General features: G+C 34.5%; 1 protein-coding gene and 1 non-coding gene across 7 annotated transcripts in view; both read right to left on the bottom strand.

Moving 5' to 3' along the window:
* The window catches only part of RPS6KA3 (ribosomal protein S6 kinase A3), a 110,382-nt gene that overhangs the window by 22,033 nt on the left and 60,564 nt on the right, over positions 1-27,785 (bottom strand). For all 6 annotated transcript variants that reach the window (XM_089904695.1, XM_022560507.2, XM_089904691.1 and 3 more), the window contains 11 exons: positions 26,203-26,284; positions 18,841-18,921; positions 18,009-18,088; positions 17,325-17,431; positions 13,048-13,085; positions 12,670-12,812; positions 12,397-12,467; positions 3,594-3,682; positions 3,333-3,397; positions 3,154-3,256; positions 1,069-1,193 (listed from right to left, as the gene is read on the bottom strand). In XM_089904695.1, the coding sequence (XP_089760821.1) occupies positions 1,069-1,193; positions 3,154-3,256; positions 3,333-3,397; positions 3,594-3,682; positions 12,397-12,467; positions 12,670-12,812; positions 13,048-13,085; positions 17,325-17,431; positions 18,009-18,088; positions 18,841-18,921; positions 26,203-26,284 (984 nt within the window). The remainder of the gene's footprint in view (positions 1-1,068; positions 1,194-3,153; positions 3,257-3,332; positions 3,398-3,593; positions 3,683-12,396; positions 12,468-12,669; positions 12,813-13,047; positions 13,086-17,324; positions 17,432-18,008; positions 18,089-18,840; positions 18,922-26,202; positions 26,285-27,785) is intronic.
* LOC115803572 (U6 spliceosomal RNA) lies at positions 4,847-4,949 on the bottom strand. Its single transcript, XR_004024306.1, has one exon. It is a non-coding gene; the product is annotated as a U6 spliceosomal RNA (small nuclear RNA).

Raw genomic sequence — 27,785 nt, 5'->3', positions numbered from 1 at the left:
GTGCTTAAATTGGTTTTCTAGAAAGTGGAAAGCAAGATAACTGACTTGTGAAAAAAACTTTAGCGCAAAAGCAACTTAATCATCAAGCAAATTCAAGCACTAAGTATACCCTAAAAACAATTCAGTGCTTCAAAAGATATATCTAGTTCCCTCTATGATCAAGAAGATGAAGTTAATTTATCTTTCCATGATACTACGATGGGAAGAAATAAATGTAATGGTTTGTACTATTTGTGTTCCTCTAATAACATTTAATTTAGCAGTGCAGTCGCCTGCTACAAACACACACACTCAGAAACCTGCTTCTGTAGCTCCTTTTTCTCCCACTCTGATCAACAGATGGGATAAGGAGGGAGGTACCCTAAGGCAGTACCCATAACCATTTCTTCCTAATGACAATGGGGCTCCAAAAGAACAAGGACACAAAACTTGGAAAACTTAAAATTTAAGTTTATTTTTATTTCTTATATATTTCTATGGCAGAGGTTGGCAAACTATGGCCTGTGGGCCAAATCTGGTTCACTACCAGTTTTTGCTAAACAAAGTTTTATTGGCACACAGCCATGTTCATTCATTTACATACAATCTATGACTGCTTTTGTGCTACAACGGCAGAGTTGAGTAGTCGCAACAGAGATCCATATAGCCTACGAAGCCTCAAATATTTATTATCTGGTCCTTATAGAAAAAGTCCGCTGACCCCTGTTCTAAAGTATCAGTGAACTAGGAGACCTCAGCTCACCACAGCTTATCTAACAGAGACAGAGGATGAAACAAATTCGGCCCAATAAACATTCTAAGGCACAGGAGACGAGAGACAACAAGATGGTGATACTTATCTCAACTCTCTTAGAATTCTACTTTCAAGTCAGATAGGTATCCAGGATTCTGGCTCATGCAACCTTTTCAAAGGTATATGAAAGGAGTTTCTAAGACTAATGTCAATGATATAAAATGTATTTTAAGCTGCTCACTTAAGGTCAGCAGATCAAATCTAACATAATTATCCACACAATGAAGTGTATCTTACAACACTTCAAATTTAAAATTACTTAGACATTCACTCACCTGAACAATTGAGTGCACACCAACTGTCTGCATAGCTTGGCTTTCATCATCTGAGGTAATAGCTACAAAACTAAACCCCCGAAAAAGCTGATGTGCATTAGCACTAGGTGGAATGCCAGGTGAATCTGAAAAGAATAATAAATTACTAAGAAAGTAATTGCTTTGAAAGGTAATTAAGGGAAGAATTGTCAACATTATGACCGTTCTCACTTATTCTGGAATTCCACTTCTCAGGTATCCAGTGTTTCCAGGATAACTAAGTAAGGCACTGTATCAGATCTGTCCTGATGGCTTATTGCCATCAAAACTCTAACATCCTAGTCCCTCAGAGCCCAGAAAATTGCTAATTCATTTGAAGAATATACTAAATTAATGAATTACTGGGTTAATATATTCTAAATTAGCACTGTCCCAAAGACTTTCCTGCAGTGATGGAATTTTTCTTTATCTGTGCTGCCCAATACAGTAGCCCCTAGCCACATGTAGCTACTGAGAATTCGAGATGTGGTTAGTGTGACTAAGAAACAAAATTTTTAATTTTAATTAATTTAAATTTAAACAGCCACATATGGCTACTGGCTACCACATTGGACGGTGCAGCCCTAAATAATAACCTAACAATGCTATGGCTCCTGGTTAGGGGGAGATATAAGGTTGATCTGCAGATAATTTAGGAGAAAGGGATTTAGTCCAGTGGTCTCAATACATAACGTCAGAATCTAGAAATCTAAACTGAAGATAAAATTATTATACATGTACAAGATCAAATTTATATATATATATATATATATATATACACACACACACTAGGACAATCACAGTACGTAGTCCTTAAAATGTTTTATGACGTGACATGTATTGTTATTCAAATTATTTATGTGGAATCTACTGGCATTAACAAAAACAGAAAAATACTTTCACAATATAGTTAATGCTCGCTAAAAAAGAAATAATACAAGTATAATAAATATGTTATTCATAAATATAAACATACAATTAGGCATACTAATATTTATAAACATACTATAAAGGCTAAAGGCAAGCAAAAAACAGGTAAATCTACTTAAACATCAACTCCACATAAAGTTCTCTTTTAATATCAGCTTGATATTCTCAGCAATATATATTGTTTAGTGAATTCTACGTCAATGTGACAGTATTATACTGAAGGCTTCTGCTAAGAGAACCTATCTGGGCAGAATATAATATAGAGCTGCTCTATTCTAAGATTTTTCCTCTATCAGGACAAATTGTATTGAGAAAGCAAAGTAAAACATTACCATATATCATCAGTTCTATTATGCATATCACTGTCTATACATTTGATAAAATTCTGTTCATGTGTTAAGCCAAATTTCTAAGGCTGCCTTACAAAAATAAACACCCATCATTGCTTAATATAGATTGTTAGACTTTTGGCTGTAAAACTTTATAGCAAGGTTTGAAATGATACGCTCTATGGGAAATACACGCAAGTACATTTTCTATTTATTTGCTTGTCAATGATAAACCTGGGACCTGATACACCTAAATGAGAGAACATTAGAGTGAAAAACACCATTATGTATAATACACACACTAATGAATGAAATACAACTTACCATTTCAAAGATCACTTCTCTAATAGTCACTGTTTGTGCAACTTTAGGATAAAGCCTGATACAGGATATGAATCATTTTGAAGTTATCACACCTCACATGAAGTTTAAGTTATGTTTGGGATTTGAACTTTGTAAGTACTTCCAGAATACCATATAATATTAGAATTTTAAAGGGCACTACTTATGCTGTAGTATTTCATGTGAACATAGCTACAGGTAAATAAACACACAACCAAATAATTTTTTCACACAAATTGTATGGAAGTTTAAGGTACAACATAATTTGCTAAAAGATTTAACAAGGATCTTGACTTCTATAAAATGCTATAAAGGATTTACTAATGATCTAGTTATTACAGCAGGGGTAGTGTATGAAGGGAAGAAATGAGGACGGTATATAGAGTTATACTAGGTAAGATTTTCTGATTGAACAAGAAAAAAATATATATTGTCTTATATTTGGGTTTTCATGTTTTCTCCTTACCTTTGGGAGTTTTCGCAGTAAACTCAGGATCAAAATAGAAAGTATCTTCAGGCCTGCCAGTTGCAGGTTTAAAAGGTGGATGAATTTCTCTTCTATACAGTTTCTGGAGGAAAAATAAGAGACTCAGACATGTGTTAATTATAAAAAAAATTTCAAGCAAGTTTTCATTCTATACTTACATTCCAGTCTATTGTTGAGAAAAATGAATGTCTTTTAATTTCTTCAACTCCATCTGGTCCTGCGCCTATCAAAAATTGACTAGTTTTGATTAAATGGTCATTTTATTTCAAGGATAAATATATATATTGTTTATTCAGTCTTCACTTTTAACATTTGTCCTACTATTTCATAATCCCACAACAAACACAAATATCCATCTCCCCCCTAGAAAACAAACACCAACAAACACACAAAAAAAACAAATTATTTAAAAATTTTACCTAATCTGTTTGCAGGATTTCGTTTGAAAAGCATTCGTAAAAGACTCTGGGCTTCAGGACTCAAAAACTGTGGCATCCCAAGTTTGGCTCTAAATAATAAATCCATATATTTTATGTTTTGGAGGTATCTGTATTTTATTTTTAAAATAAACTTTTAATTTTAATATAATTATGGATTCAAAATCAGAAATAATACAGAGAGAGCCTACGTACCCTTTACCCAGTTTCCCCCAGTGGTAACACCTTACAAAACTATAGTGTGATATCACAACCAGGATATTGACATTGACACAATCCACTGATCTCATTCAGATATCTCCAATTTTCATTGCACTTATTTGTGTGTGTGTTTAGTTCTATGCCATCTTTTAAACTGAAGTATAGTTGATTTACAGTATTACATTAGTTTCAGGTGTACAGCATAGTGATTCAGTATTTTTGCAGATTATATTCCATTTTAGGTTATTATAAGATAACGGCCATAATTCCCTGTGTTATATTGTATATCCTGTTGCTTACTGATTTTATACATAGTGGTTTGTATCTGTTAATCCCACGCCCCTAATTTGTCCCTCCCCCCCCTTCCATCTCCCCTTCGGTAACCATACGTTTGTCCTCTGTATCTGTGAATGTTTCTGTTTTGCATATACATTCATTTGCATTATTTTTTGACTCCACATGTAAATGATATCATACAGTATTTGTCTTTCTCTGTCTCAGTTATCTCACTTAGCATAATGCCCTCAAGGTCCATCCACATTGCTGTAAATGGCAGAATTTCATTCTGTTTTATGGCTGAGTAATATTCCAGTGTGTGTGTGTGTGTGTGTGCGCGCGCGCGCGCGCGCGCGCGCGTGTGTATGCCAAATCTCCTTAATCCAATCATCTGTTAATGGGCACTTGGGGTGCTTCCATGTGCTGGCTATTGTAAATTGTGCTGCTATGAACACTGGGGTGCATGTATCTTTCTGAATTAGTGTTTTCCCATCAACAGTGTACAAGGGTTCCCCTTTCTCCACATACTCCCCAACATGTGTGCTTTTTTTTGGCCACACCGCGCACTTTGCGGGATCTTAGTTCCCCAACCAGGGATTGAACCTGGGCCCTTGCAGTGAAAGTACGGAGCCCTAACCACTGGACCGCCAGGGAATTCCCATCCAACATGTGTTATCTGTAGACTTTTCTTTTAAAACATCTTTATTGGAGCATAATTGCTTTACAATGTTGTGTTAGTTTCTGCTGTATAGCAAAGTAAAAATATGGAATGCTTCACAAATTTGCATGTCATCCTTGTGCAGGGGCCATGCTAATCTTCTCTGTATCATTCCAATTTTAGTATATGCGCTGCCAAAGCGACCACTATTTGTAGACTTTTTGATGATAACCATCCTGACAGCTGTGAGGTGAAGTTCTATGCCATTTTATTACATTTCTGAGTTCCTGTATCCACCACCACAGTAAAGGTACTGAACAGTTCAACACCACCAGAATCCCTCAAGTGGCTCCTTTATAACCACACCCACCTCCCTCCCTCCCCAATTCCTAACCTCTGGCAACCACTAATGTATTCTCCATTTCTATAATTTTGTCATTTTAAGAATGCCATGTAAATGGAACCATACAGTATGTAACTTTTTTCATGCAGCATAATTCCCTTGAGATTCATCCAAGTTGTTGTATTAATAGTTCATTCCATTTATTTATTTATAGATAATAGATCTATTATATTATTTATTTGGTTGCACCGGGTCTTAATTGCAGCACGTGGGCTCCTTAGTTGCTGCTCCAGGGCTCCTTAGTTGCGGCAGGTGGGGTCCTTAGTTGCGGCTCACGGGCTCCTTAGTTGTGGCTTGCTGGCTCCTTAGTTGCAGCACATGAACTCTTAGTTGTGGCATGCATGTGAGATCTAGTTCCCTGACCAGCGACTGAACCCGGGCCCCCTGAATTGGGAGCATGGAGTCCTATCCACCGCACCACCAGGGAAGTCCCAATAGCTCATTCATGTTTATTGCTAAGTAGTATTCCATGACAAGGATATTCCACAGATTATCCATTTATCTGTTGAGGGACATTTGGATTTTGTCCAGTTTGGGGCTATTATGAATAAAACTGCTATGAGTATTTGGGTCTAGGTTTTTGTGTGAACACAGAATGTTAGCCCCAAATCTTCTAATGAACTTTTTCATTTTTCAGAATTTTGTAAAAAGCACTACTGTAAAAGTAAGATCATCTGAGTCTTAGTTCTGGGTCTGTTACTAAGAACTTTGTGACCTTGGGAAAGCCAATCCCCTTGAGCCTGTTACCAGTTCTTCATGAGCAAGGGGATTGGATGTTAGATTAATGGCTGCCAAACTGTAGACTTGGAACCCTTTCTCAATAGGAATTTAAGAAATCCAACATTTAAAACATTTAAAAGAACATGTGCTTCACACACCTATTTTTTCCCTCCCGTTCCCTTTAACAGCCCTCCAGGGAAGGGGAGCTGGTGGGAAAGGGGTCTGTGGAACATCTAAGATGTCTGTGGCACACAGTCTGAAAACCACTGGCCTGGATGAGCTTGAAGGTCTGTTTCACTTCTAATATATAATTTTACTCTTTTTCTCAACCTACAAATTAAGGAAACCAATGATCCTGTAAGTATGAAAATAATAACAGAGCTGGAGAAAATGGCTAGCAGAGAAATTTCTATTTCAGAAATAGATCCATTTATTATTCAGTGAGTTGTTATTGAAGCTACTATGTGCTAGACACTGCTTAGGAAACGGAGATAAAGACAGCCCCCCCCACAATCAGTGGGGAAGACAGATATAGATAATGCTAGTACATTAAGAGACAAATTCAGAAGGACACATGTAAAGAGTGCTAAGGGAACAGTAGGGAATATCTATTTTAACATGGGAGATTGAAAAAGGCTTTAAATGCAATTTAAAGGTTGAGAATCTATTCGTTTGCCCAGTGTCCCCCAATATTTTACTAAATAATATTAATTTCCCTAGACACTTAGCAACAACAAAAAAATATTTCATGATCCAGTGAGTTTGTGGAATGCTATCTATTATACCCCTTGTTAGAGACATAAAATAAAATACGTTGCATATAAAAGGCCGATAAATTTAGAGTAATGAAATCAGTATTTTTCTAAACATTTGTTTTTAGCACCTCTTCTTCAGAGAATACCTATTAACATCTTGTAGAATTAGCATTCTGTTGAACAACAGAAACGAGGGGAAACACTGCCGTATTTGGTAACAGGAATATAGCAGAGGTCTTTAAACAGTGGACTAACAGACCAGATTTATTTTCAAGTGGGAACTCCAAGGGAAGTATAGAATGATCTGGAGTGGGAAGCGGTGGTAGGCAGTGAGCAATCTACTTAGAAGCTCAGCCCTATAGTGTGGGTAGGAGATCACCATGGGTAGGAGATCTGAGAACTGTAAGCAGTGCAATGCAGAAGGAAGGCTGGGACAGTGAAATATTTCGGAGACTGAATTTGGTGAATACCTTTGTATGCAAGAGAGGAAGAAATCAAGAACGATTTCTAGGTTTCTGGCTTAGGAGATAGGGTACATGGAAAAGCTGTTAATTGGGAATACAAGAAGAGGAACAGAACAGCGAACAAAGATAAATTTAGTTTAAAAATGTTAAGTCATGCAGGTGAGTAAATGGAAATAAAGGTCTGGTGCCTGGTAAATTAAGGTAAGAAAGAGTGATTTGGGAGTAATTAAAATGTTCAACAGTTATTGGAAAGACTGATGCCAGTCAGGAAAGTGAGTCCAGGTGGGGAGAAAAGCATATCAGAGATGGAACACTGGGTAACGAGAACATTTAAAAGGTGGTCAGAAAAAGAACAATTTGGGCATTAAAAATAATGAATGCAATTGGCTGAATCACACTGATTATTAAATCCCATGACTTCGTTATAGTGAAAAAGGAAAAGGAAAAAGTCAAAACTAACATAAAAACCCAACTCATCGGACATCACCCCCACTGGGGCTCATCTTGTTTGAGCCTTATTTCAAGGTAACTAAATAGCCCTAGTTGATGAGGAAAAGCTCATTGCTTTGGAAAATACCAGCTAATAAGTGAAGGAATAACAGTAATAGAAAATACACAATTTAAAATCCCTAATAAAATAACTGTTTCAAGTAATGACTATCAGTGGATGAAACTATTAGATGAAAACCTGACAGGGAACTTTACAATGGAGGGATCAGGTGTAACCACGGGAATTCATCACTTAAAGTGGGGCAACATGGTGCTGTAAGCCTCCTGATGTGATGCAACAGGGTGCAAAAGCATGAGCTATGAAATAATGTTGCCAAAAAAGTTTAACCGAAAACAGGATAAAGTAACAAGTGAGAAAACATCACAAGGAGAATAAAAAAACTTCACACTCCTGGGAAAAGACTAATTATTATGTAACCATGGTAACAAAAGAGGCACCAGAACCATTCAATTGATCAAAGACTACTTGCCTAGGTGAACAGAGTTTTTTGTTTTTGCAAACCAATGAATCAGTAACTGCTCTTCATCTGTGAAAATTGGCCAAATAAGAATGAAGTGACGCCAATAACCACACCTGAGTGCCAAGAGTCCCACCCAAGTAACCATACTTACAGACGATGTCAATTCATTTTAGGCCCTGAAAACCTGCCAATTCTTGAACTCCACCCTTCCCCAAAACCCTATATAAGAACAATGGTCTACTCTGCTTGGAGAGATTCTACTGGACCAGCACCGCTTTCCCTACTATACTAAGCAATACAATCACCTTTATGCTTTTTGTTTCAGATATTAAGAAGTGGTCTCATCTTTTAACAAGATAAATTCAGAAAGTAAAATTCTATAAAAGTGACATGGTTTCTACAAGTAGATGGCAGGGGAACAACAGGGGTACACTGTTCTAGATGAACAGAAGCTGAAGAAATACAACGAAAGGATACGTGCAGACTTGATTTGGGATACAGTTTTGGAGAAAACCTGAAAAATCTGGTTAAGGATTGGTATTAGATGACTATTACCAGTTTACATAAGAAAATATCCATATATTTTAGCAATGCAAACTGCAGTAGGTGAGAAATGACATGTCTGGAATGCTTAAACTATTTCAGTAAAGAAGAAAAAAAGAAAGGAGGAATAGACAAAGCAAATGTGGCAAAATCTTTATGACTGTTGAATGTGGGTGATTGGTATACGTATGTTCACTGTATTATTCTATTTTTGCGAATTTACCCTTGAAATTTTTCATAATTAAAAAGAGAAAAGCAGGCAGAGAAGGAATGGTCAAGCAAAAGAGACCAAAAGAGGAATGGTTAGAGAGGTGGGAGAAGCAGATGAAAGTAGGAAAAACGAAGGGGGGAGGGGGTGGCCAGCAGTGTCAAATACTCCTCAGAGAGACCTTCCTTAAATGTCTCATCTAAAATGATTCCTGCCCCTGCCCCTTCCCTCACACTTCAAGAGTACCCTAGTTTATTATCCCCACTGCTCCTATTACTACAGGAAATTATTATATTTATTTGTTTAAATATTAATTCCTTGTCTCCCCCACTAGAATGCAAGCTCAGTGAGACCACAGAAGATCTTGTCAGTCTTGTTCACATTGCATCCTAAGTACATATAGAAAGACCTCAATCATCTGTTGAATGAATTGCGTGAACAAATCATACAAAGAGTCACCTTTCTGACAATCTGCCACTAGTTTAAGCAACCAGGAAATTACTGATGACCATAGTGAGAGAATGGAGCCGCTCAATGGAGCGGTAGAAATGAACGACAAACAGGCTATGGGATAAAAGCAGCCAAAAAAAAGTAAGAGAAAGCACAGACCACTCTTTAAAGAGGCTTTTTGTTGAAAAAATGCAGGAAGATGCTGCAGAAACTTGAAAGATAGGCCAAGTCAAAGAAATGGTTTGTTTTTCTCAACACTGAAGTGTGTCTATTAGCTGAAAGGAAGGGGCCAGAGTAGGTGGAGTGATGAAGGTTCACTGAACATTCATTTGTATAGCAAATAGTTTTCAATGTTTTTTATTGTGAAGAATAACATAAAGTGCAAAAAACAAAACCAAACCTCCCAAACCCAAAACCAAAGTACACAGCTCCATGATTGACCACAAAGTGAACAGTCATCTGGCCAAGAAATATAACATTGCCAGAACCCCTCATCCAATGTAACTACTTTCCTGATTTTGCCGCAGGCTTCTGCCATCTAAATAGGGACCCTAAAAACTATGCTTTAGTTTGTCTGCTTTTAAAACTTTATAAATAGGATCATCGATGTAGTATTCATTATTTTGTGTCTGAATTGCTTTTGCTCAACATTCTTGTGAGATTTACCCAAGTCATTGTGTGTAACTGTGGTTTGTTCCTTTCCTTTGCTATATAGCACACTACACCCACGGGCAAAAGGCTTCAGCCTATTTTTGTATGGCTTTTGAGCTACAAATGGTTTTTACATTTTAAAAGTGCTAGAAGCAAATAATAAACAATACAAATATGTGACAGAGACTGTGTGTGGCCTACAAAATCTAAAATATTTATAGTCAACCCCTGCTGTATTCCATTGTATGAATATACCACAATTTATTAGTCCATTCTTCTGTTAACAATCTAGTTTCTACCTTTTGGCTATTATAAATAATGCTGCTATAAATATCTGGGTACTTGTTTCTTGATGTGCAAGTACCTTGATGCATAAAAACTGGGTGCATGCCTAGGAACAGGATTACTGGATGAGGTTATACATGTATTGGACTTTAGAAGAAATGCCAAAAACTGCTTTCCAAAGAGGTCATATGAGTATTTACATTCCTTCCAGCTATGTATGAAAGCTGCCACTGCTCCACAGCCCGTCAGCACTTTGTATTGTCAGTCTTTGTACCCTTAGCTACTCTGGCGGGTATGTAGTTGTAGCTCACTGTGGTTTTAATTTGCATTTTCTGATTAATGAGGGCAAGCATCTTTTAATAAGCTTATTGGCCATAGGATATCCTCTTTTGTGAAGTCCCTACGTTTCTTCATGTTTCTACTGGGCTGTCTTTTTCTTATTGATTGACTGGAGTCCTTGACATATTCTGGAAACAAGTCCTTTGTTGGTTATATGTTATAAATTTCTCCTATTTTTTCAATGGAATATTTTGATGAGAAGTTATTAATTTTAATGTAGTAATAATTTATCAATCTTTTCCTTTATGGCTCATGCTTTTTGTGTTGAAAGACTACTTTTTCTACACCAAGGTCATGAAGATTCCTCCTATATTCTCTTCTAGAATCTTTCTGCCCTTTTCCCATATATATGTAAAAAAAAATATATATATATATATTTGTAATATACTTGGAAATGATTTGTGTATGGTGTGAGTTCGTTGTTTTATCTTTTTCTGTTTGAATATCATTTTTTCCAGCATGATTTACTAAAAAAGGGTGCTATTTCCCTACTGCTCTGCAATTTCCAATGGTTGTAAATCGAGTGTCCATATATGTATAGGTCTGCTACTGGCCTCTCAAGTCCATTGCACAATTCTATTTTCTATACTTGTTTTAATGCCATATTGTCCTAATTATAGTTATAGCAAGGCTTGATACTTGGTAAAGCAAGTCCTCCTATCTTGATATTCTTCAGGAGTGTTTTAGCTATTCTTGGTCCTTTGTATTATCATATAAGAATCAGTTTATTAAGTTCCACACAAAAAATTGTTAGGATTTAAATATGATTTGCAGTGAAACTACAATTATGCTGTCCAATATGGTAGCCACTAGTCACATACAGCCACTGAGCACTTGAAATGTGGCTAGCCCAAACTGTAAGTGTAAAACCTGCACTGAGTTTCAAATAAAAAAAATAATGTATCATGTCTCGATCATTTTTTAATGCTGATCACATGTTGAAATGATAATATCTTGGATATACTGGGTTAAATAAAATATATTACAATTAATTTTAGTTGTTTCTTTTTACTTTTTTAATGTTGCTACTAGAAAATTTAAAATTATGTATGGGGTTCACATTATATTTTTTTATTGGATAACACACATCCTTTATAACACTTGGGTCTGTCATAATGTGAATATGGTACAACCTTCCAAGTTACTTTGGTCTTTTAAAATTTCCTAGCATTTTCTAAGTTCTCTGCATAAAGTTCTTGCATAACTTCTGCTAGATTTATCCCTAGGTTTGATTTCTTTTTTTTTACTATTGTAAACAGTATCTTTTTAAAAAAATTCCGTTTTCTGTTGCTAGTATACAGACATGAAATAGATTTTATTTACTGACCCTTTATCCAGCAACTTTGCCAAGCTCTCATTAATTCCAAGGATTTATATGAAGATTTGGATTTTCTATGGACACAATCGTGTTAACTAAATAATGACAATTTTTTTTGGCCGCGCCGTGGGGCTTGCGGGATCTTAGTTCCCTGACCAAGGATCGAACCCAGGCCCCTGGCAGTGGAAGCGTGGAGTCCTAACCACTGGACCACCAGGGAATTCCCAATAATGACAATTTTATTTCTGCTTTTTAAACCTTAAGCTGCACTTCTTTTGGATACCTTACTTTACTTGCTAGTACCTCCAGGACAATGTAAAGAGAAGTAGAATAATGGGCATCTTTTTCATATTCCAAATCTCAAAGGTAAAGCTAGATCTATGGGGTTTGCTCATATTTAAACCACATAATATTGATGTCATAATATCAATGAATTTCTTAGTTATTTCTTATACTATAGCTAACACTCTAAAAATCTCATTTTTTAGTTTGAAGCATTTATTTTTAAATCTCATCAAAACACATCCACTAGGGAGTACTTACTTAAGAATCATAGTCATTGTTTCTTTTCGATCTTTTCCTTGGAAAGGTAGTGTACCAGTGAGCATCTCAAACTATAAAAAGGCAAAATAATCAGAGGTATTAGTCAGTAGGTATAAAATCTCAAGGCTAGAAGATAAAAAAGCAACATCTTAATTACAACCACATCTTCTAAAATTGCTATACAATAAAACAAGTGATTTATATTTCTACTATATTCACTAGTGAACTTCAAAAAAAAAAAAAAACAAACCAAAAAAACACCCCAAACCTTACCATTAACACACCGAAAGACCACCAGTCCGCACTCTGAGTATGACCTCGACGATTAACTACTTCTGGAGCCATGTATTCCACAGTTCCACAAAAAGAATATGCTTTCTTTTCATGGTCAATAGACTCTTTACTTAGGCCAAAATCTGCCAAAATAAATATCAAGTTCATAAATATCCTACAATAATTTGCACACGTAAAGTTTAAACTTTGAGTTCCAAAGTTTACATTAATAGTTCCAATATTTACATTAATTATTTAAAAATTCTAATTCAAGTTTTTAACACAATGTGTTACTTAATATTTATACCATGATCAACCTTAAAGGAAATTAATTATATAGAGTAGGAGAGACTATTTTAACAAAATGAGGATTTTTACCTGTTAACTTGATGTGACCTTCTTCATCAAGAAGTATGCTGAAAGAAAACAAAGTTAGAAAATCTTTTCAAACCATTAAAGAGAGATTTTTCGAAGCTAAAACTGAAATTACTTTGTTAAGTATCAGATCATCACATTCATTCCAAAATATTGCTTTAGACTCTGAATAAAAAGGCGAAGGTAAAGGAGGAGAAAAATTATTTTTTTGGACACACATATATAACGAATCCCAAAGGCAAAGCCTTATAACTTGTATTAATGAGCCAGGGACACTTGAGAACTATGAGGAAAGGAACCAAGACCTATATTCTAAGTTGCTCTTAGTGCCTTTCTGCAGAGGTGGCCTAACTAAACTCCCTAGTGCTTGCACAATAGACAGAGGTCTGGATAGTTAAGTCAAAAGTGTTAGAGCTGCCATTTTAAACGCATCTGACTCAATCATTCTTTACTAGCTTTTTTTCTTTTTCTTTCTTTTTTTTTTTTGGCTGTGCTGCACAGTTTGCGGGATATTAGTTCCCCAACCAGGGACTGAACCCAGGCCCCGGCAGTGAAAGCGATGAGTCCTAACCACTGGACCGCCAGGGAATTCCTTCCTAGCTTTTTTTCTGACACAACTTACACAATCCTCTTCTCCTCAACACACCTTCCTCATACTCCTTGTTCTTCTTTGACCCATCACTACATTGTATATATTATCCAGTGTTTTCTCTCTTTTTCAGTAAACTGAGAGCTCCTTGAGACTTTGACCTTACTCATCTTGTAGCTCACTGTTTGGTAGAGCACAGATAAATAAGAAATGTATATTGCATGAATGGGGCCAGTCTACAAAGAGCTGATAGAGCATTCCAAAGAGTTTGGATTTCTTCTTAAGGGCAATGAAGATCATAAAAGGTTTACATGCATGGAAGGTAAAGATAATCAGATCTGCAATTTTAGAAAACAATTTAGAAGGAAAAATAAAGAATATTTAGTGTGCTCTTAGGTATGGCTTATGATAAAGAACAACAACTGGAGAAGACACTCAAGTTTCTGGCTTTAGCAGATACTTGAGTTGAGAGTAAGGTCGTTAATTAAGGAGCTATAGAAAGGAGTAAGTACTAAGCTGTTAAGCCAGTTACTGCATTTCTGGATGGGTATTTTAGTATACTGACTTGAAAGGTCAAGTAATAACGTCAACTATTTCACTCATATTCAAAACTATTCCATAATATAGGCATTTCCTTACTTTTAATACATTTAATTCCTTTTAATTCCTTACTTTATTTCCTTACTTTTAATTCTTTTAATTAACTAAAAAAATGTGCAAGCCAAATTTTGTTATAATAAAATTTTACTATGTCAAAAATACTACCAACCTTCCTATATCATCAGTTCAACTATGATTACAATAATGTTTACCAGTGAGGGTAATTCAGTAGGGACACAGTGCTCAAGTCTCTTTCACTACAAGGGACTTGTTATGAAAAAAAGACTGATCTTGATTATGCTTGACTAGAAAGCAGACCAACACATTTAGGGAATATAAAGGGAATTATTAGGTATGGTGGGAATCATCCTCCCTTCTGTCTAATCAATACCTGGAAGACAGTTCTAAAAACAAAACAAAACAAACCTCAAATCATTCTTGGTAATTTTGAAAAAATTAAAAAAGAAAACATGGCTAAAAGGGCATTACTTATACTTCCTATAGCAAGTGCATTCTAAGATAACCATGCCCGTCCTTTATCTTTGAAAGAAAAAGTCAACTGTATTACTCTCAATAAGCAAAGTTCTCTTTCAATTATTAATAATTATTTTTAGCCATATTTATTGTAACAGAGTTCTAGTTTAAAAGGATCTGGAAAACCCCTTATGGTGTGTAAAACAATTGGTCTAAAAATTTAAATTTCTCCTAAGCTCTACATGATGATATCACTTGGATCATTTAACAATTAAATGTTATTTCAGTTTAATAGTGTAGTCTAGACATTTACGTGAAAAATCTCACTATAAGCAATCTTACCCACATTAGATCTTATTTGATCTTTGAGACAGGATCCATGCTTTATATATAATTTTAAAACCAACATTAATACAATGGTCTACAATAAATACATTCAATTAAATGATATAAAACACGAACACATTTTTATTATGAATGTTTAATCTTATGTTCACAGTAAATTTTTCTTCTAAGGACTATATGCTTGAATATTCATTCTCACTAGGGATTATATTTTATGTTGTGATAGTTAGAAATTGGGAAAATGATGAGAAAAACTCAGTCATTATCTGGGGAATAAAATCAGAACCGTATGAAACTTATCCGAAAACAAAATACCTGAAAAACAAACGTAAAATATGAAAGTATAACAATTTCTAAATGATCACTTAACAGGATTCCAAAGGAGTATTTCCTTTGTTTCCTATTGTAATATATAATTTAAATTTTGCATGTAACATTTTAAGGTAAGTAATATCCAAATTCTTGATAAAGATGATAGTTACACAACTCTGTGAATATACTAAAAACCATTGACTTGTATACTTTAGTTTTAATAGCTGGATATTAATATATCATATAGGTCCAAAGATCAGGACACAAAGATTTATGTACAGTATTTATTTAATAAAGTTTAAAACAAATGAAACCTATATTGTTTAAGAATGCATACTTAGGTGGTAGAACTATTTTTTTAATTAAAAAAAATTTTTTTTAGTATAATTAAAGGTTACTTTCCATTTACAGCTCTTCCCCAATATTGGCTATATTCCCTGTGTTGTACAATACATCCTTGAGCTTAACTTACACCCAATACTTTGTACCTTACCGCTTCCCCACCTCTATAGTCCCGCCCCACCCCCCAGCAGCCACTAATTTTGTTCTTTTTTATGGCTGAGAAATATTCCATTGTATATTTATAACACATCTTTATCCATTCATCTGTTGGTGGACAGCTGGGTTGCTTCCACATCTTGGCAATTGTAAATAATGCTGCTATGAACATTGGGGTATGTGGACTGTATCTCAAAAAAGCTATTTTTAAAAATTCTTGATAGAACAAGGCTCTTGTTTATATCTTTAAAAAAGGAGAAAAGAAAACCTTTCTTTCTCAAAGTGGTAGACAGTAAACGCTAACAAATTAAAACACAGAAGTGTGTACAATTTAAATAATATTAGCTTCTTGATAACCACTACCATGAAAGTAAAGGGAAATTTGCTTAACTCTCATTAAAAATCTGAAATCATGTGGAGAAGAAAATTTTCAATAAATGGTATTTGGAGGAAACAATTAGCTCCATGCCATCCCTCACACCAAAAAATTTCTAGATGGAGTTAAAAGTAAAAAAAAAAAAAAAAGAAAGAAACCATAAAATTAGAAGAAAAAAATCTTATCATGAGAATTGGAAAAGCCCTTCGAAGAATAAAAGTCACAGAAGAAACCACAAAAGGAAAGACTGGTAGATCTGAGAGAAAAATACTTGTGTAGGTTAAAATAACACAAAATTAAAAGATAGGGACTTCCCTGGTGGCGCAGTGGTTAAGAATCCGCCTGCCAATGCAGGGGACATGGGTTCAATCCCTGGTCCAGGAAGATCCCACATGCCGCGAAGCAACTAAGCCCGTGTGCCACAACTACTGAGCCTGCGCTGTAGAGCCTGTGAGCCACAACTACTGAGCCCGAGTGCCACAACTACTGAAGCCCACACGCCTAGAGCCTGTGCTCCACAACAAAGACAAGCCACTACGATGAGAAGCCCGCACACCGCAACAAAGAGTAGCTCCCACTTGCCACGACTAGGGAAGGCCTGCGTGCAGCAACAAAGACCCAACACAGCCATACATACATATATACATACGTACATACATACATAATAAAATAATAAAATTAAAAGATAAACTAGAAAAGTGTATTTGCAACATATGTCAAATGGTTAAATTCTTAATTTGTATAGAAAGGTCTCTTACAAATCAATGGGGAAAAAACAACACTCCAAAAGAAAAATGAGCAAAGGCCATGAACAGAAAAATCACACAAAAATACAACTGCCAATAAAGCTATGAGCATAGATTTCCACTTCATTAAAAATCAAAGAATGCAAATGAAAACAAGGTAACGTTAACAGGTATTTTGATTAACAGATATTTAAAAGTATGAGAACATAAAGGGTTAGCAGAAATGTGAAGCATAGGCATTCTAATCCAATGTTTGTGGTAGTTCTATGATATATTATTTTATATTACCCCCTAAATAATTATATTACACTGTATTCAACTTAGCAGCATGATTCCTTACTTTTCTGGTTTTAAGTCTCTATAGATTATTCCCAGGCTATGTAGATGGTCTAAAGCAAGCGCAAGTTCAGCCAAGTAGAATTTGACATCTTCTTCTGTGAACATGACCTAAAATAAAATAATAATTTTTCTGTCTTTATTTTCTTTTTGCATTTTTTTAAAGTTCCATCCTACAGTTTAAATATCAAAAAATTATAAATATGCTAATTACACAATTCACTTATGAAAGAAATTTTCAAAAATGACTGAGTTAGTCAACTAATGACTTACTAAATGCTAAATATGCACTGTGGGGAAAATAATTTTACATTTTGTTAAGTAACAACTATATTCAGATTGTGCCATTGTTGCTCCATCACAGTAACGTCTTAGAAATGAAAAATGATCTTTACAATGCAGGTTGAATTTCCACTACTGATTGTTTAAGGATATCTTGTTGTTATATTATTGCTTCTGAAAAAACTATAACTAAAAGAAGCAGGGCAAAAGACAGTTTATCAATTTAAAATCTACTTTCCGAATAAATTCAGAAGTTAGGAAAATAACTCTTTTTGGCTCTGATTCGTCAATGTAAGAATCTTGTGCCACTTGACAAAATACGACAAGCATAATATTGAAATATAACAAAGCTTTAGTTGAAAAAGGATGTGTATAAATAGATTTAAAACAGAGATTAATTATATACCTCTTTGGATAAGCGTGTAAACAAATCTCCTCCCCTGAGAAAGTCCAATATAAGATACAACTTCCCTTCAGTTTGAAAAGCTGAATGAAGAAATGAAAATTTCCATTTAATTCATAGTTTAATTTGGGGGGCTTACATTAGGTCAACTCATTCACAAATGAATACTATTTTAGCAAATTAATGACTACATCATAGATCTAAACTGATTTTTATTTAGAAGTTAACCAATGATTCCTCTTAATTTCCACGTAGAAATGTTAAATGCAGTGTTTCTTATTATGGAACCACTAAAACATTTGTTAGATTTTATTCAGGCAACAGTCTCTCAGGAATACAACAGTTCTAGAACATGCGGTCAATAAGAAAAATTCCCAACAGAAAGGACTTACTTAACCATGAAACAAAATACAAAATACCATCTCACTTAACTACAAAAAAAGGTGGATTGGTTAGCTTTAATTACACAGAATAAGAACATCAGGACGTCGATATTAGGGATCTTTCTTGCTTGTAAGTTAGGCTAACACATATAGACTATAAAATACTGGTACATTATTATTATTATAATTTAAAAATGATTATTATTACCTGTTCCTATGGCTATCACTCAGAAACTATAATGTTTAAAAGAAACACGAAGCTAAATGCAATAAAAGCTTCTAAAATTTATCTAAGAAGTAATGGTTTAATTTCCATGACTTTACTATATGTATCTACTAGACACATACAAATATACACAAATAAATATTTATATACATTAGTATATCTGAATGCACTCAGGGAGTGGGAGAATGAGGTAAAGGGATGAGATGGCAGGTTGTTCATAACTTACCATAATGCAACTTGACAATAAAAGGATGGTTAACTTCTACCAAGATATCACGCTCCATTTTTGTCCGAACACGGTCTCGAACTATAAAATATTACACATATGGCTATACTGTAATAGCTTCCAGAGACAATCTTTAAAACAAAATCTCTTTGGTGACTATTTTAAATAAAAATTTGCTTATATGTATAAAAGTGTGAATTCACATATAAATAAAATTACTTATATGTATAAATAAAATTATTCATTACTCTTGAATTTTCAAAATTAATAACTATTGTTTTACTAAATTATGTTACAAGAAATTGTATATATTTATAAAATCTGTGCTTTACATTAAAAAAATACAGAACATATTAGATGTTGGCTTTAACATCAGATTTCCAAGTATTTTGATCAAAGTTATGAAAAATAGCCAAAAAAGGAGCAACTTTTTAAAAACAAGGCATTCCAATGAAATGTTAAAACACAAAACATGAAACAGGTTTTAACACTTCTTCCTACCAACCGTATCAACTCAATTCAACATTCATTAAGCATCTAAAATATGGGGCAGACATGGTGAAGGACAGATATACTCCAAAAGGTGTATTTTGAGGGAGGCAGGAGAGGAGAGATACTGAGAGGAAGTACTGTGGTGCAGCTGAAAGAGCAAAGGCTTTTTGGAGTTAGAAAAATCTGGATTCGGATCTGTGTCATCTTGAGCAAGTTACTTATTTAAACTCTCTGTGCCTCTATTACACCTCTCATCTATAAAATGGGGATAACACCACTGTGTCTTTGGGGACTATGTGACCATTTCAGATAAGGTTTGTGTATCGAGAGCCTCGCATATAAGAGATATTCAATTAAATAGTAGTTATAGCACCATGAATATGATAAAGGGATAAAATGATGTATTACCACCAATAAGCAGTACAAGAATTCAGAAAAGGGAAAGATCAGTTTTACTTGCATAGGAAGGCTAGAGCAAAGAGGTGGGGTTAGGGACTTTTAGAGTGGAATTTATATGGGCAAGAAGGATTGGACTGAGAGAAGAAAAGTCCAGGTATCGAGTACCAGTGCAAGCAAGGACATGGAGGCATGCATGATGAGCAAGAAGGAACCTAATCAGTGTGGAAACTGGGGGGGTGGGGGTGGGAGGGGTGGTGAAGTAGGGAGGATCCAGATTCCTGACAATTTGGAATGCCAGGATGAATTTACATTTGACCCAGTAGGCAAAGATCTCTTTTACCAACCAAATATTTCCTGAGCAAACTCTACATGCCAGGCACTGTGAGATACAAATAAAATAATCTTCAAGAAGCTAATAATCTGGTGGGAATGACAGACAAGTAAACTGGTGATTAATCATCTGATAAGTACTCTGTTGGTAGCTCAATGGATTTAAGAGGTGAGAATGATCATTCATTAAAGTTTTTTTTTCTGTTGCATAATAAGGATAAATCACGCATAACTTCTATTTTTCAGGCCAGAGAGACTGAATGGTTCTGCCAAAGATTAAATAGAAAGAATGGAAAGAGCGTCTTTTTTGGCAGTGGGGGGGGGAACAGACAGAATGATGAGTTTTCTTGTCAATTTAAGGTGACCACTGATATCTAAAACTCAGAACTAAGCCCTCTGGGAAAAATAAACAAATAAACTTAAAAAAATCCTACGTTTCCCATTCTACCAGTTTTCCACTCCAACTGGGAGATTTTGGTGCCAGTGACTGAAAATAGGCAAAACAGGAAAAGGACTCAATTGCTCTTGATATCAACGCAGCTCTTTTTATTGACTTGTTTTGTGGATGTATCAAATTCAGGATCAATCTCTGATTTTGTTATCTTGTCCTATCACTACAACTCTGATGCCTTATGTCCAACAGGCCCTTTCTATTATTTGTGTGAATGAGGTTCATCACCTAGGCCTGCTGACAATTCTAGTCTAGTCTGGCCCAAAACTGCCCTTTTTTCCATCGCTACCCATACAATCTTGGATTATGTTCCTATTACCTTAAAGCTAGATTCCAAGTTTCTACCTCTTTCAATACTTATACAAAGCTTATTTAATAAGCAGCAAAAATATCCATCAGTATATTTACTGTATATCCCTCTTCTATTATTGTACCACTATGGAAAGAACAATTACTTGGGAGTCAAGAGCTATAGTTTAGTGGCCATGCTAATAACTAGATGAGTTACCTTGGTCAAATCCTTTCATTGCTCAGGGGCTTCCTGCTTCCTTCTCTATAAAATGAGAGGCTAGAGCCAGATGCTTTTCTTTCTATTACGATTATCTTGTGAGATAGTTTCCTTATATGCAACACTGATGAGACCTTGTTTAGTTCAAAACGAACAGTAAGATTCACTCACTAAAGAATTCCTTCCTTCTGTCTGAGATAGGACTGTGTAATAGTTCTAATCTGGTTTCTTTTATGTATATAAAGACCTAGTGACAAATATAAATCATCCTACAATCAGGAATTTTGATTAGGATATTAGTGGTTCAGAAGAAGGCATGCTTTACATTGGTTAAACTCTAAACCCCCAAAACAGAATTTGTTAATACTGACTCATGTTGGCAAAGCAACTACATTCCGCTGAAATAATTTTTATCACATACTAGTTATTACATTTTAAATTCTACTTGATTTGAACATGAGAGTGAATAAGAAGAAATGCTGTTTATGTTTCTAGAATTATGTATTAAGAAAATGCTTTAAGCAATAGTTTACAAAACCTTTTAGGCCCACAGACTACTTTATTAGGACAAAAGTCCCCACAAACTCAACCTAACACTTTTGACTTCTTTTTGTCCCCATTTATTATATTAATAGAAACTTTAAAATGGAAAGAGACTTCTGGTTAAACATGGATGTTTTACTTTCTACTTTCTTCTAAAACCCTATTGAAATTACAATAATGGAAAAATTATGCATAAACTCACAAGGACAAAAAAGAGAAGCAGTAGCAGAAGGTGACTAAGTGGTAACTCATACAGCAAATCAGAGAAAGCTAAAATCTAAGCTTAAAGAAAGGAGGTCAATGAGAAATAAGCAAATTCTTGCCACAGAACCCCTTCTAATCAGCTTTTGGGTACCGCACTTTTTTTTCTTTAAAAAAAATTTATTTTATTGAAGTATAGTTGATTTATAATTTTGTGTTAATTTCTGCTGTACAGCAAAGTGATTCACATATATATATATATGAATATAGGTACCTCACTCTTAAATGAGGAAAAGACAGCAAAGAATTCCCAGGAATTTAAGGAAAGACTCTAAACATGAAAAATAGCTATCAAAATAAGTAGAAAAATATAGACCTTATATAGATCCTGATTCAAACAAATTACAAAAAGAAAAATGAATTATAACAATAGGGACAACTGGAAACTTGAGCACTGATCAGATATCTGTATATTAATTTTTCAGGTATAATCATAGAATTGTATTATTTCAAGAGGCTTTATCTTTTAGAGATACATACTAAAATATTTATGGAAGAAATTATACAATGTCTGGGATTTGCTTCAAAATATCAAAAGAGGGGAAGGGAGAGGACACAGATAAAAAAAGATTGATTACGAGTTGATAAATGTTGAAGGAAAAAGAAGGGTATATGGTGCTTCTCTATATTTTCTGTTTCTTTCTGTAGATGTTTGACATTTACCATAATAAAAAGTTTTTAAAAATGTAATAATTAGGGCTTCCCTGGTGGCGCAGTGGTTGAGAGTCCGCCTGCTGATGCAGGAGACACGGGTTCGTGCCCTGGTTCGGGAGGATCCCACGTGCCGCGGAGCGGCTGGGCCCATGAGCCATGGCTGCTGGGCCTGCGCGTCCGGAGCCTGTGCTCCGCGGCGGGAGGGGCCACAACGGTGAGAGGCCCGCGTACCGAAAAAAAAAAAAAAAAAAGCAATAATTAGAGAACAAGGAAAATCTAGGAAATTAAAAATAATGGTAGAAACAAGAAGTTAATAGAAGGGTTGGAAGATAGATGATAAAATTTCCTAGGAAGCAGGAAAAAAAAAAGACAAAAATGGAAACTAGGATGGAAAAAAAAATAAAAATTAGGCAACGACCCAGGAGGTTCAAAATATCCAAAGAGTAGCAGTTATAAAATGGAGAAGAAATGACAAAATACTTTCCCAGAGCTGAAGAAATGAGTTTCTAGATTGAAAGAGACCACCCCATATCTGGTATGATGAATTTTAAAAATCCACACTAAAGAAATACCATTATACAAATTTCAGAACACCAGGGATAAAGAGTAGCTTGATTCTAAAGACTTCTAAGGAGGAAAAGCAGCTTATACACAAAGGACTGGGAACCATAATGGTAATAAATTTCATAACTGCAACACAGGAAACTGGAAGACAATGGAAACAATGCCTTCAAATATCTGAGGGAAAATTATTTCTGATCTAGAATTTTACATCCAGTCAAATTATAAATTAAGTGAGGGGCAGAATAAAGGCATTTTCAGACATGTAGTTACAAAAAATTTACCATCCATTCAGCCTTTCTAAAGTAGCTACTAGAAGATGTGTTTCACCAAAACTAGAAAGTAAACTGAGAAAAAGGTAGGTACAGAATTTAGGAAAGGAGATCTAATACAGCAAAGATGTGAAGGATATGTGACTTCAGTACAGGAACAATTTGTATAAAGCATTATGAAAACATTACTAGGAGGACATGAAAAGGGAAACTGTGTGTAAGAGAACTAAATCCTAATCTTCCATGGTAGGAAGTCAAAAGATTATGTCTCCAAATGAAAACAATCAAAGAATTACAATATAAGAATATTGAATGTGGAGGTAAAAGGCAGAAGCAGCAGCTAAAGAGATGGAAGTCATTGTCTCTGGGGGTCAAGAACTGGGATAGGGAGAAGGGTAGGAAAAGCACTGCTATTTTATAAGACTCTATACACATATTACTTTGATAAAAATAAAAATAAAATTTAAGAACACACCAGCAGTCTATAATTCCAATATGTCAAGTAGCTTCACTTTTCTATGGTCTCTTATATCGCTAACATCTATATAATTTTACATACTTGTGGTAGCCAAATTCGTTATAATGTTCACTTACAAATTTTTGTTACATTCATTTTTATGATTATATTTGAAATATTTCATTTAAATAATATTCTATTAAGTGGTATACCATACTTTTCTAAACATTCAATATTTATAAGATTTCTAAATTCTCGATATTCTAAATAATGTTGCAATGAAAATTTTCAAGTACACAAAATCCTTCTTTGAGATTATTTCCTTAGGTTACTTTAGCAGCAATAATGGCTCGTTGTACCTATTGCAAAACCGCTTTCTAACTTATGTTGCCATTATATGAAATAACTCATTATTTTATATGCATTTATCAGAAAACTGGGACATTTCCCCAAATGTTATTTATTTTATCCCCTTGCATAAAAATGTATTCTAAAACCCTTTAGGTGGAGGTTGTAAAGTTATTTCTTAGGAACTCCTAACTCAATCATTCCTTTTACATTTATTAGTTGGAATTCCATTGTAAGGAAGAGCTTTCCCTTGTTCTCCATTAATTTATGGATTAACGCATAGATTCTTTATTCAGTGGGTTGTAACCGATCACTGTCATTAATTATTGCAATGTTTAAACTGTCCTAGATTTGGCCAGTAGGAGCCTTTTAATAAATTCCTTATATATTAATATTTTGTAATATTTGAGGCAAATAATTTCCTGATTTCCTATTTATACTATTTTTCATTGTATAAAAGGCCAAAAGTTTTTGTACTGTCAATTTGTTTGTAATTTGTGCTTTGCTCAATATCTCTTCACAAGTTTCCTAGGATGTGTTAAGTTGTAAAATTCAGTTAGATTGTTTATTATGGTATATGGTTTAAGAGAAGACTCTAGTTTTTTTGCAGGTTGTTCATGAGTATTTCAAACAACATTTAAAAAATCAGTATTTAATTTCCCATTGTTCTGGCCACCTGCTTTGTCATACAGCACAGCACTTACTCAATATTTTTGCAACAAATACATGAAACTTTAATATATAATACTTTTGTACTGTTTTGTTCCACTGGTTTATATGCCTGTATTATTTTCCCCCAAAACACAATGAATTATTACTGCTTTTAATAAGCCTTAAACCTGATAAAACTTGTTCCTTTCTCATTCTTCTTTTTTAGAATACTCTTTGAGGCGTATGTTTTCAAGTGAAATTTTCAATATTTCAAGGAAAATGCAACAGGAATCTTGAGGATATGGAGCTAACTGGATGATTAGAGGAATACTAAGAGTCTTAACAGCCTTCTCTAAAAGGAATTGGGCATGTATTTCCTTTCCCAATATCTTTTAGGTTTCTCAGAGTTCATAGTTTCCTTTACATATACTATGCACAACACAAATCCTGTTATATACATGAAAAAAACTACTTTTGTTGCTTTTGTAAATGAACTCTCAAATAAGTTCCATCTATGCAGCTTTATAACATGGAGTTCATGAGTATAAAATTATAAAAGTAGTGATGTAGAGTAGGGCACTGAGGATATAATTTAATTTCCTGGCCCTAGCAAGAATCAAGTAAGTAGTATGCCCAGGGGTGGAGACTGGATAGGAAAGAAAATACATTCAGGAAGGGAGCAAGAGAACAGAGGCAAAGGATGGTGTTTATAGAGGAAGGTGAAATTTCTTGAAACGATGATAACATCCAGTGTGAGTTACTAATTGGGAAAAATAACATCAGAAATAATAAGTGATCATCACAGATATTCCTTCCAGAATATTTCAAAACCTTTAGAAAATACAGGTATGTTGAAGAGGAAAAAAAGAGATGTCAGGAATCAACACACAAAATAATTAGAGGTTATGTGGTAAAATAACTGATACTACTTTAAAAAAGGAAGATCTAAGTATTTAAAAATCTATGTACAATTTTTTCTAAGTGACTGTTTACCTATAAGAGCCAAATCTGACATTAGATTTTTCAAAATCAGAGGCTTAGAATAAAAACTTATTTGGAGACCAGAAGTCAAAATGATAAAGTCCTTAGAATAAAAGCTATTTTGCATCATAAATCAGTAAGTTTTCAAAACATTGAAATAATAATATGAACTGGAAGATGCATCAAACCTAGTTTTAAAATTCTAAACTTCTACTTGCCTAAAGCCCAAGAAGAATTTATAATACTTCTTTTAAAGCATGGCAACTCCCATTCTCACTAGTCATATGATTCCTAGCCTTGTAGGAAAAATCCACTAAAAGAAAGTCTAAATTTAAAGACAGTAACGGGAACAGATTCTGAATTTAAGTAACTGGCCTAGGAGTCACATGAGACCTATTCAGATTTTTCAGTTTGTTCATACTATGCGAACACTACAAATAGCAGTAGCACTTACCTTTCAATGTGGCCTTCTTCAGTACTTTCATGGCGTAAAGCTGTCTAGCATCAGAGCCTGAGATTTTTTTGACTAAGAAAACCTGTATTTAAATAAGAGAAAATAAGTCTTACAAAGTATCATAAACTATACTATTGCTAAAATAAGACCCCCTACTGTAATATAGCTTATTATTAGAAAGATTCTGATACATTAGCTATTTTCCTTAAAATATTACCAATTATAAATATAGTGAGTTGTAAACACTGGTTATAACTTTGGGTGTCAATATAAGTGAATACATTTTTTGTTGTTGTTTGCCAATTCCCAAAGGCCATGTAACATGTAAGACAGAAACGAAAATCTTTAAACTATGAAGCAATTAGAGAAAAGTCTAACATGTTTAAAGTATAACACAGGTGGTGATTGCTCTGCTTCTAACAAAACAAAAATTCTGATTCCATAAAAACTGTTATACAGAAGTTCCCCTTGACCACAATTTTCTGTTGATTCAATTCTGTTGACGGATAGTCTTGTCTATGTATGAAAACTCCACAATTTCTCATTGCGGGGCAGAACAATTTATTTTTATTTTTTAATTTTAGTATAGATGATTTACAATGCTGTGTTAGTTTCTGGTGTACAGCAAAGTGATTCAGTTATATATATAAATATATATATGTCCTTTTTCATTATGGTTTATTACAGGATACTGAATATAGTTCCCTATACAGTAGGACCTTGTTGTTTATCTATTTTATATACAGCAGTTTGTATCTGCTAATCCCAAACTCCTAATCTATCCCTCCTTCATCCTCTTTCCCCTTTCGTAACCACAAGTCTGTTCTCTATATCTGTGAGTGTGTTTTTGTTTCGTAGATATGTTGATTTGTGTCATATTTTAGATTCCACATACAAGTGATAGAATAAGGTATTTGTCTTTGTCTTCCTGACTTCACTCAGTGTGACAATCTCTAGGTCCATCCATGTTGCTGCAAATGGCATTATTTTATTCTTTTTTATGGCTGGGTAGTATTCCATTGTATATATGCACCACACCTTCTTTATCAATTCATCTCTTAATGGACATTTAGGTTGCTTCCGTGTCTTGGCTATTGTAAATAGTGTTATGAACACTGGGGTGCATGCATCTTTTCGAATTAGAGTTTTCTCCAGATATATGCCCAGGAGTGAGATTGCTGGATCATATGGCAACTCTATTTTTAGTTTTTTAAGGAACCTCCATACTGTTTTCCATAGTGGCTACACCAATTTACACTCCCACCAATAGTGTAGGAGGGTTCCCTTTTCTGCACATCCTCTCCAGCATTTGTTATTTGTAGGCTTTTTAATGATGGCCATTCTGACTGGTGAGAGGTGATACCTCATTGTAGTTTTGATTTGGGCAAAACAATTTAAAACACTTATACTGAAGAAATTTACTCACAACTATTTAATGTAAATTAAGTCGGAACCCTGCCTCCCCATCTTTTAAAAATCAAATATACACATATACCTAAATATTAAGAATACAATTCCCAGGGGAATTCCCTGGCGGTCCAGTGATGGGACGCTATTGCACTTCCACTGCAGGAGGGGTGCGG

The sequence above is a fragment of the Delphinapterus leucas genome, chromosome X, assembly GCF_059928025.1.
Source record: "Delphinapterus leucas isolate spDelLeu-1000000601 "Yukka" chromosome X, BTC_Dleu_Yukka2, whole genome shotgun sequence".
In the NCBI taxonomy this organism is placed as follows: Eukaryota; Metazoa; Chordata; class Mammalia; order Artiodactyla; family Monodontidae; genus Delphinapterus; species Delphinapterus leucas.
Note: the sequence above shows the minus strand (reverse complement) of the source record. Positions and strands in the feature narration are given on the sequence as shown.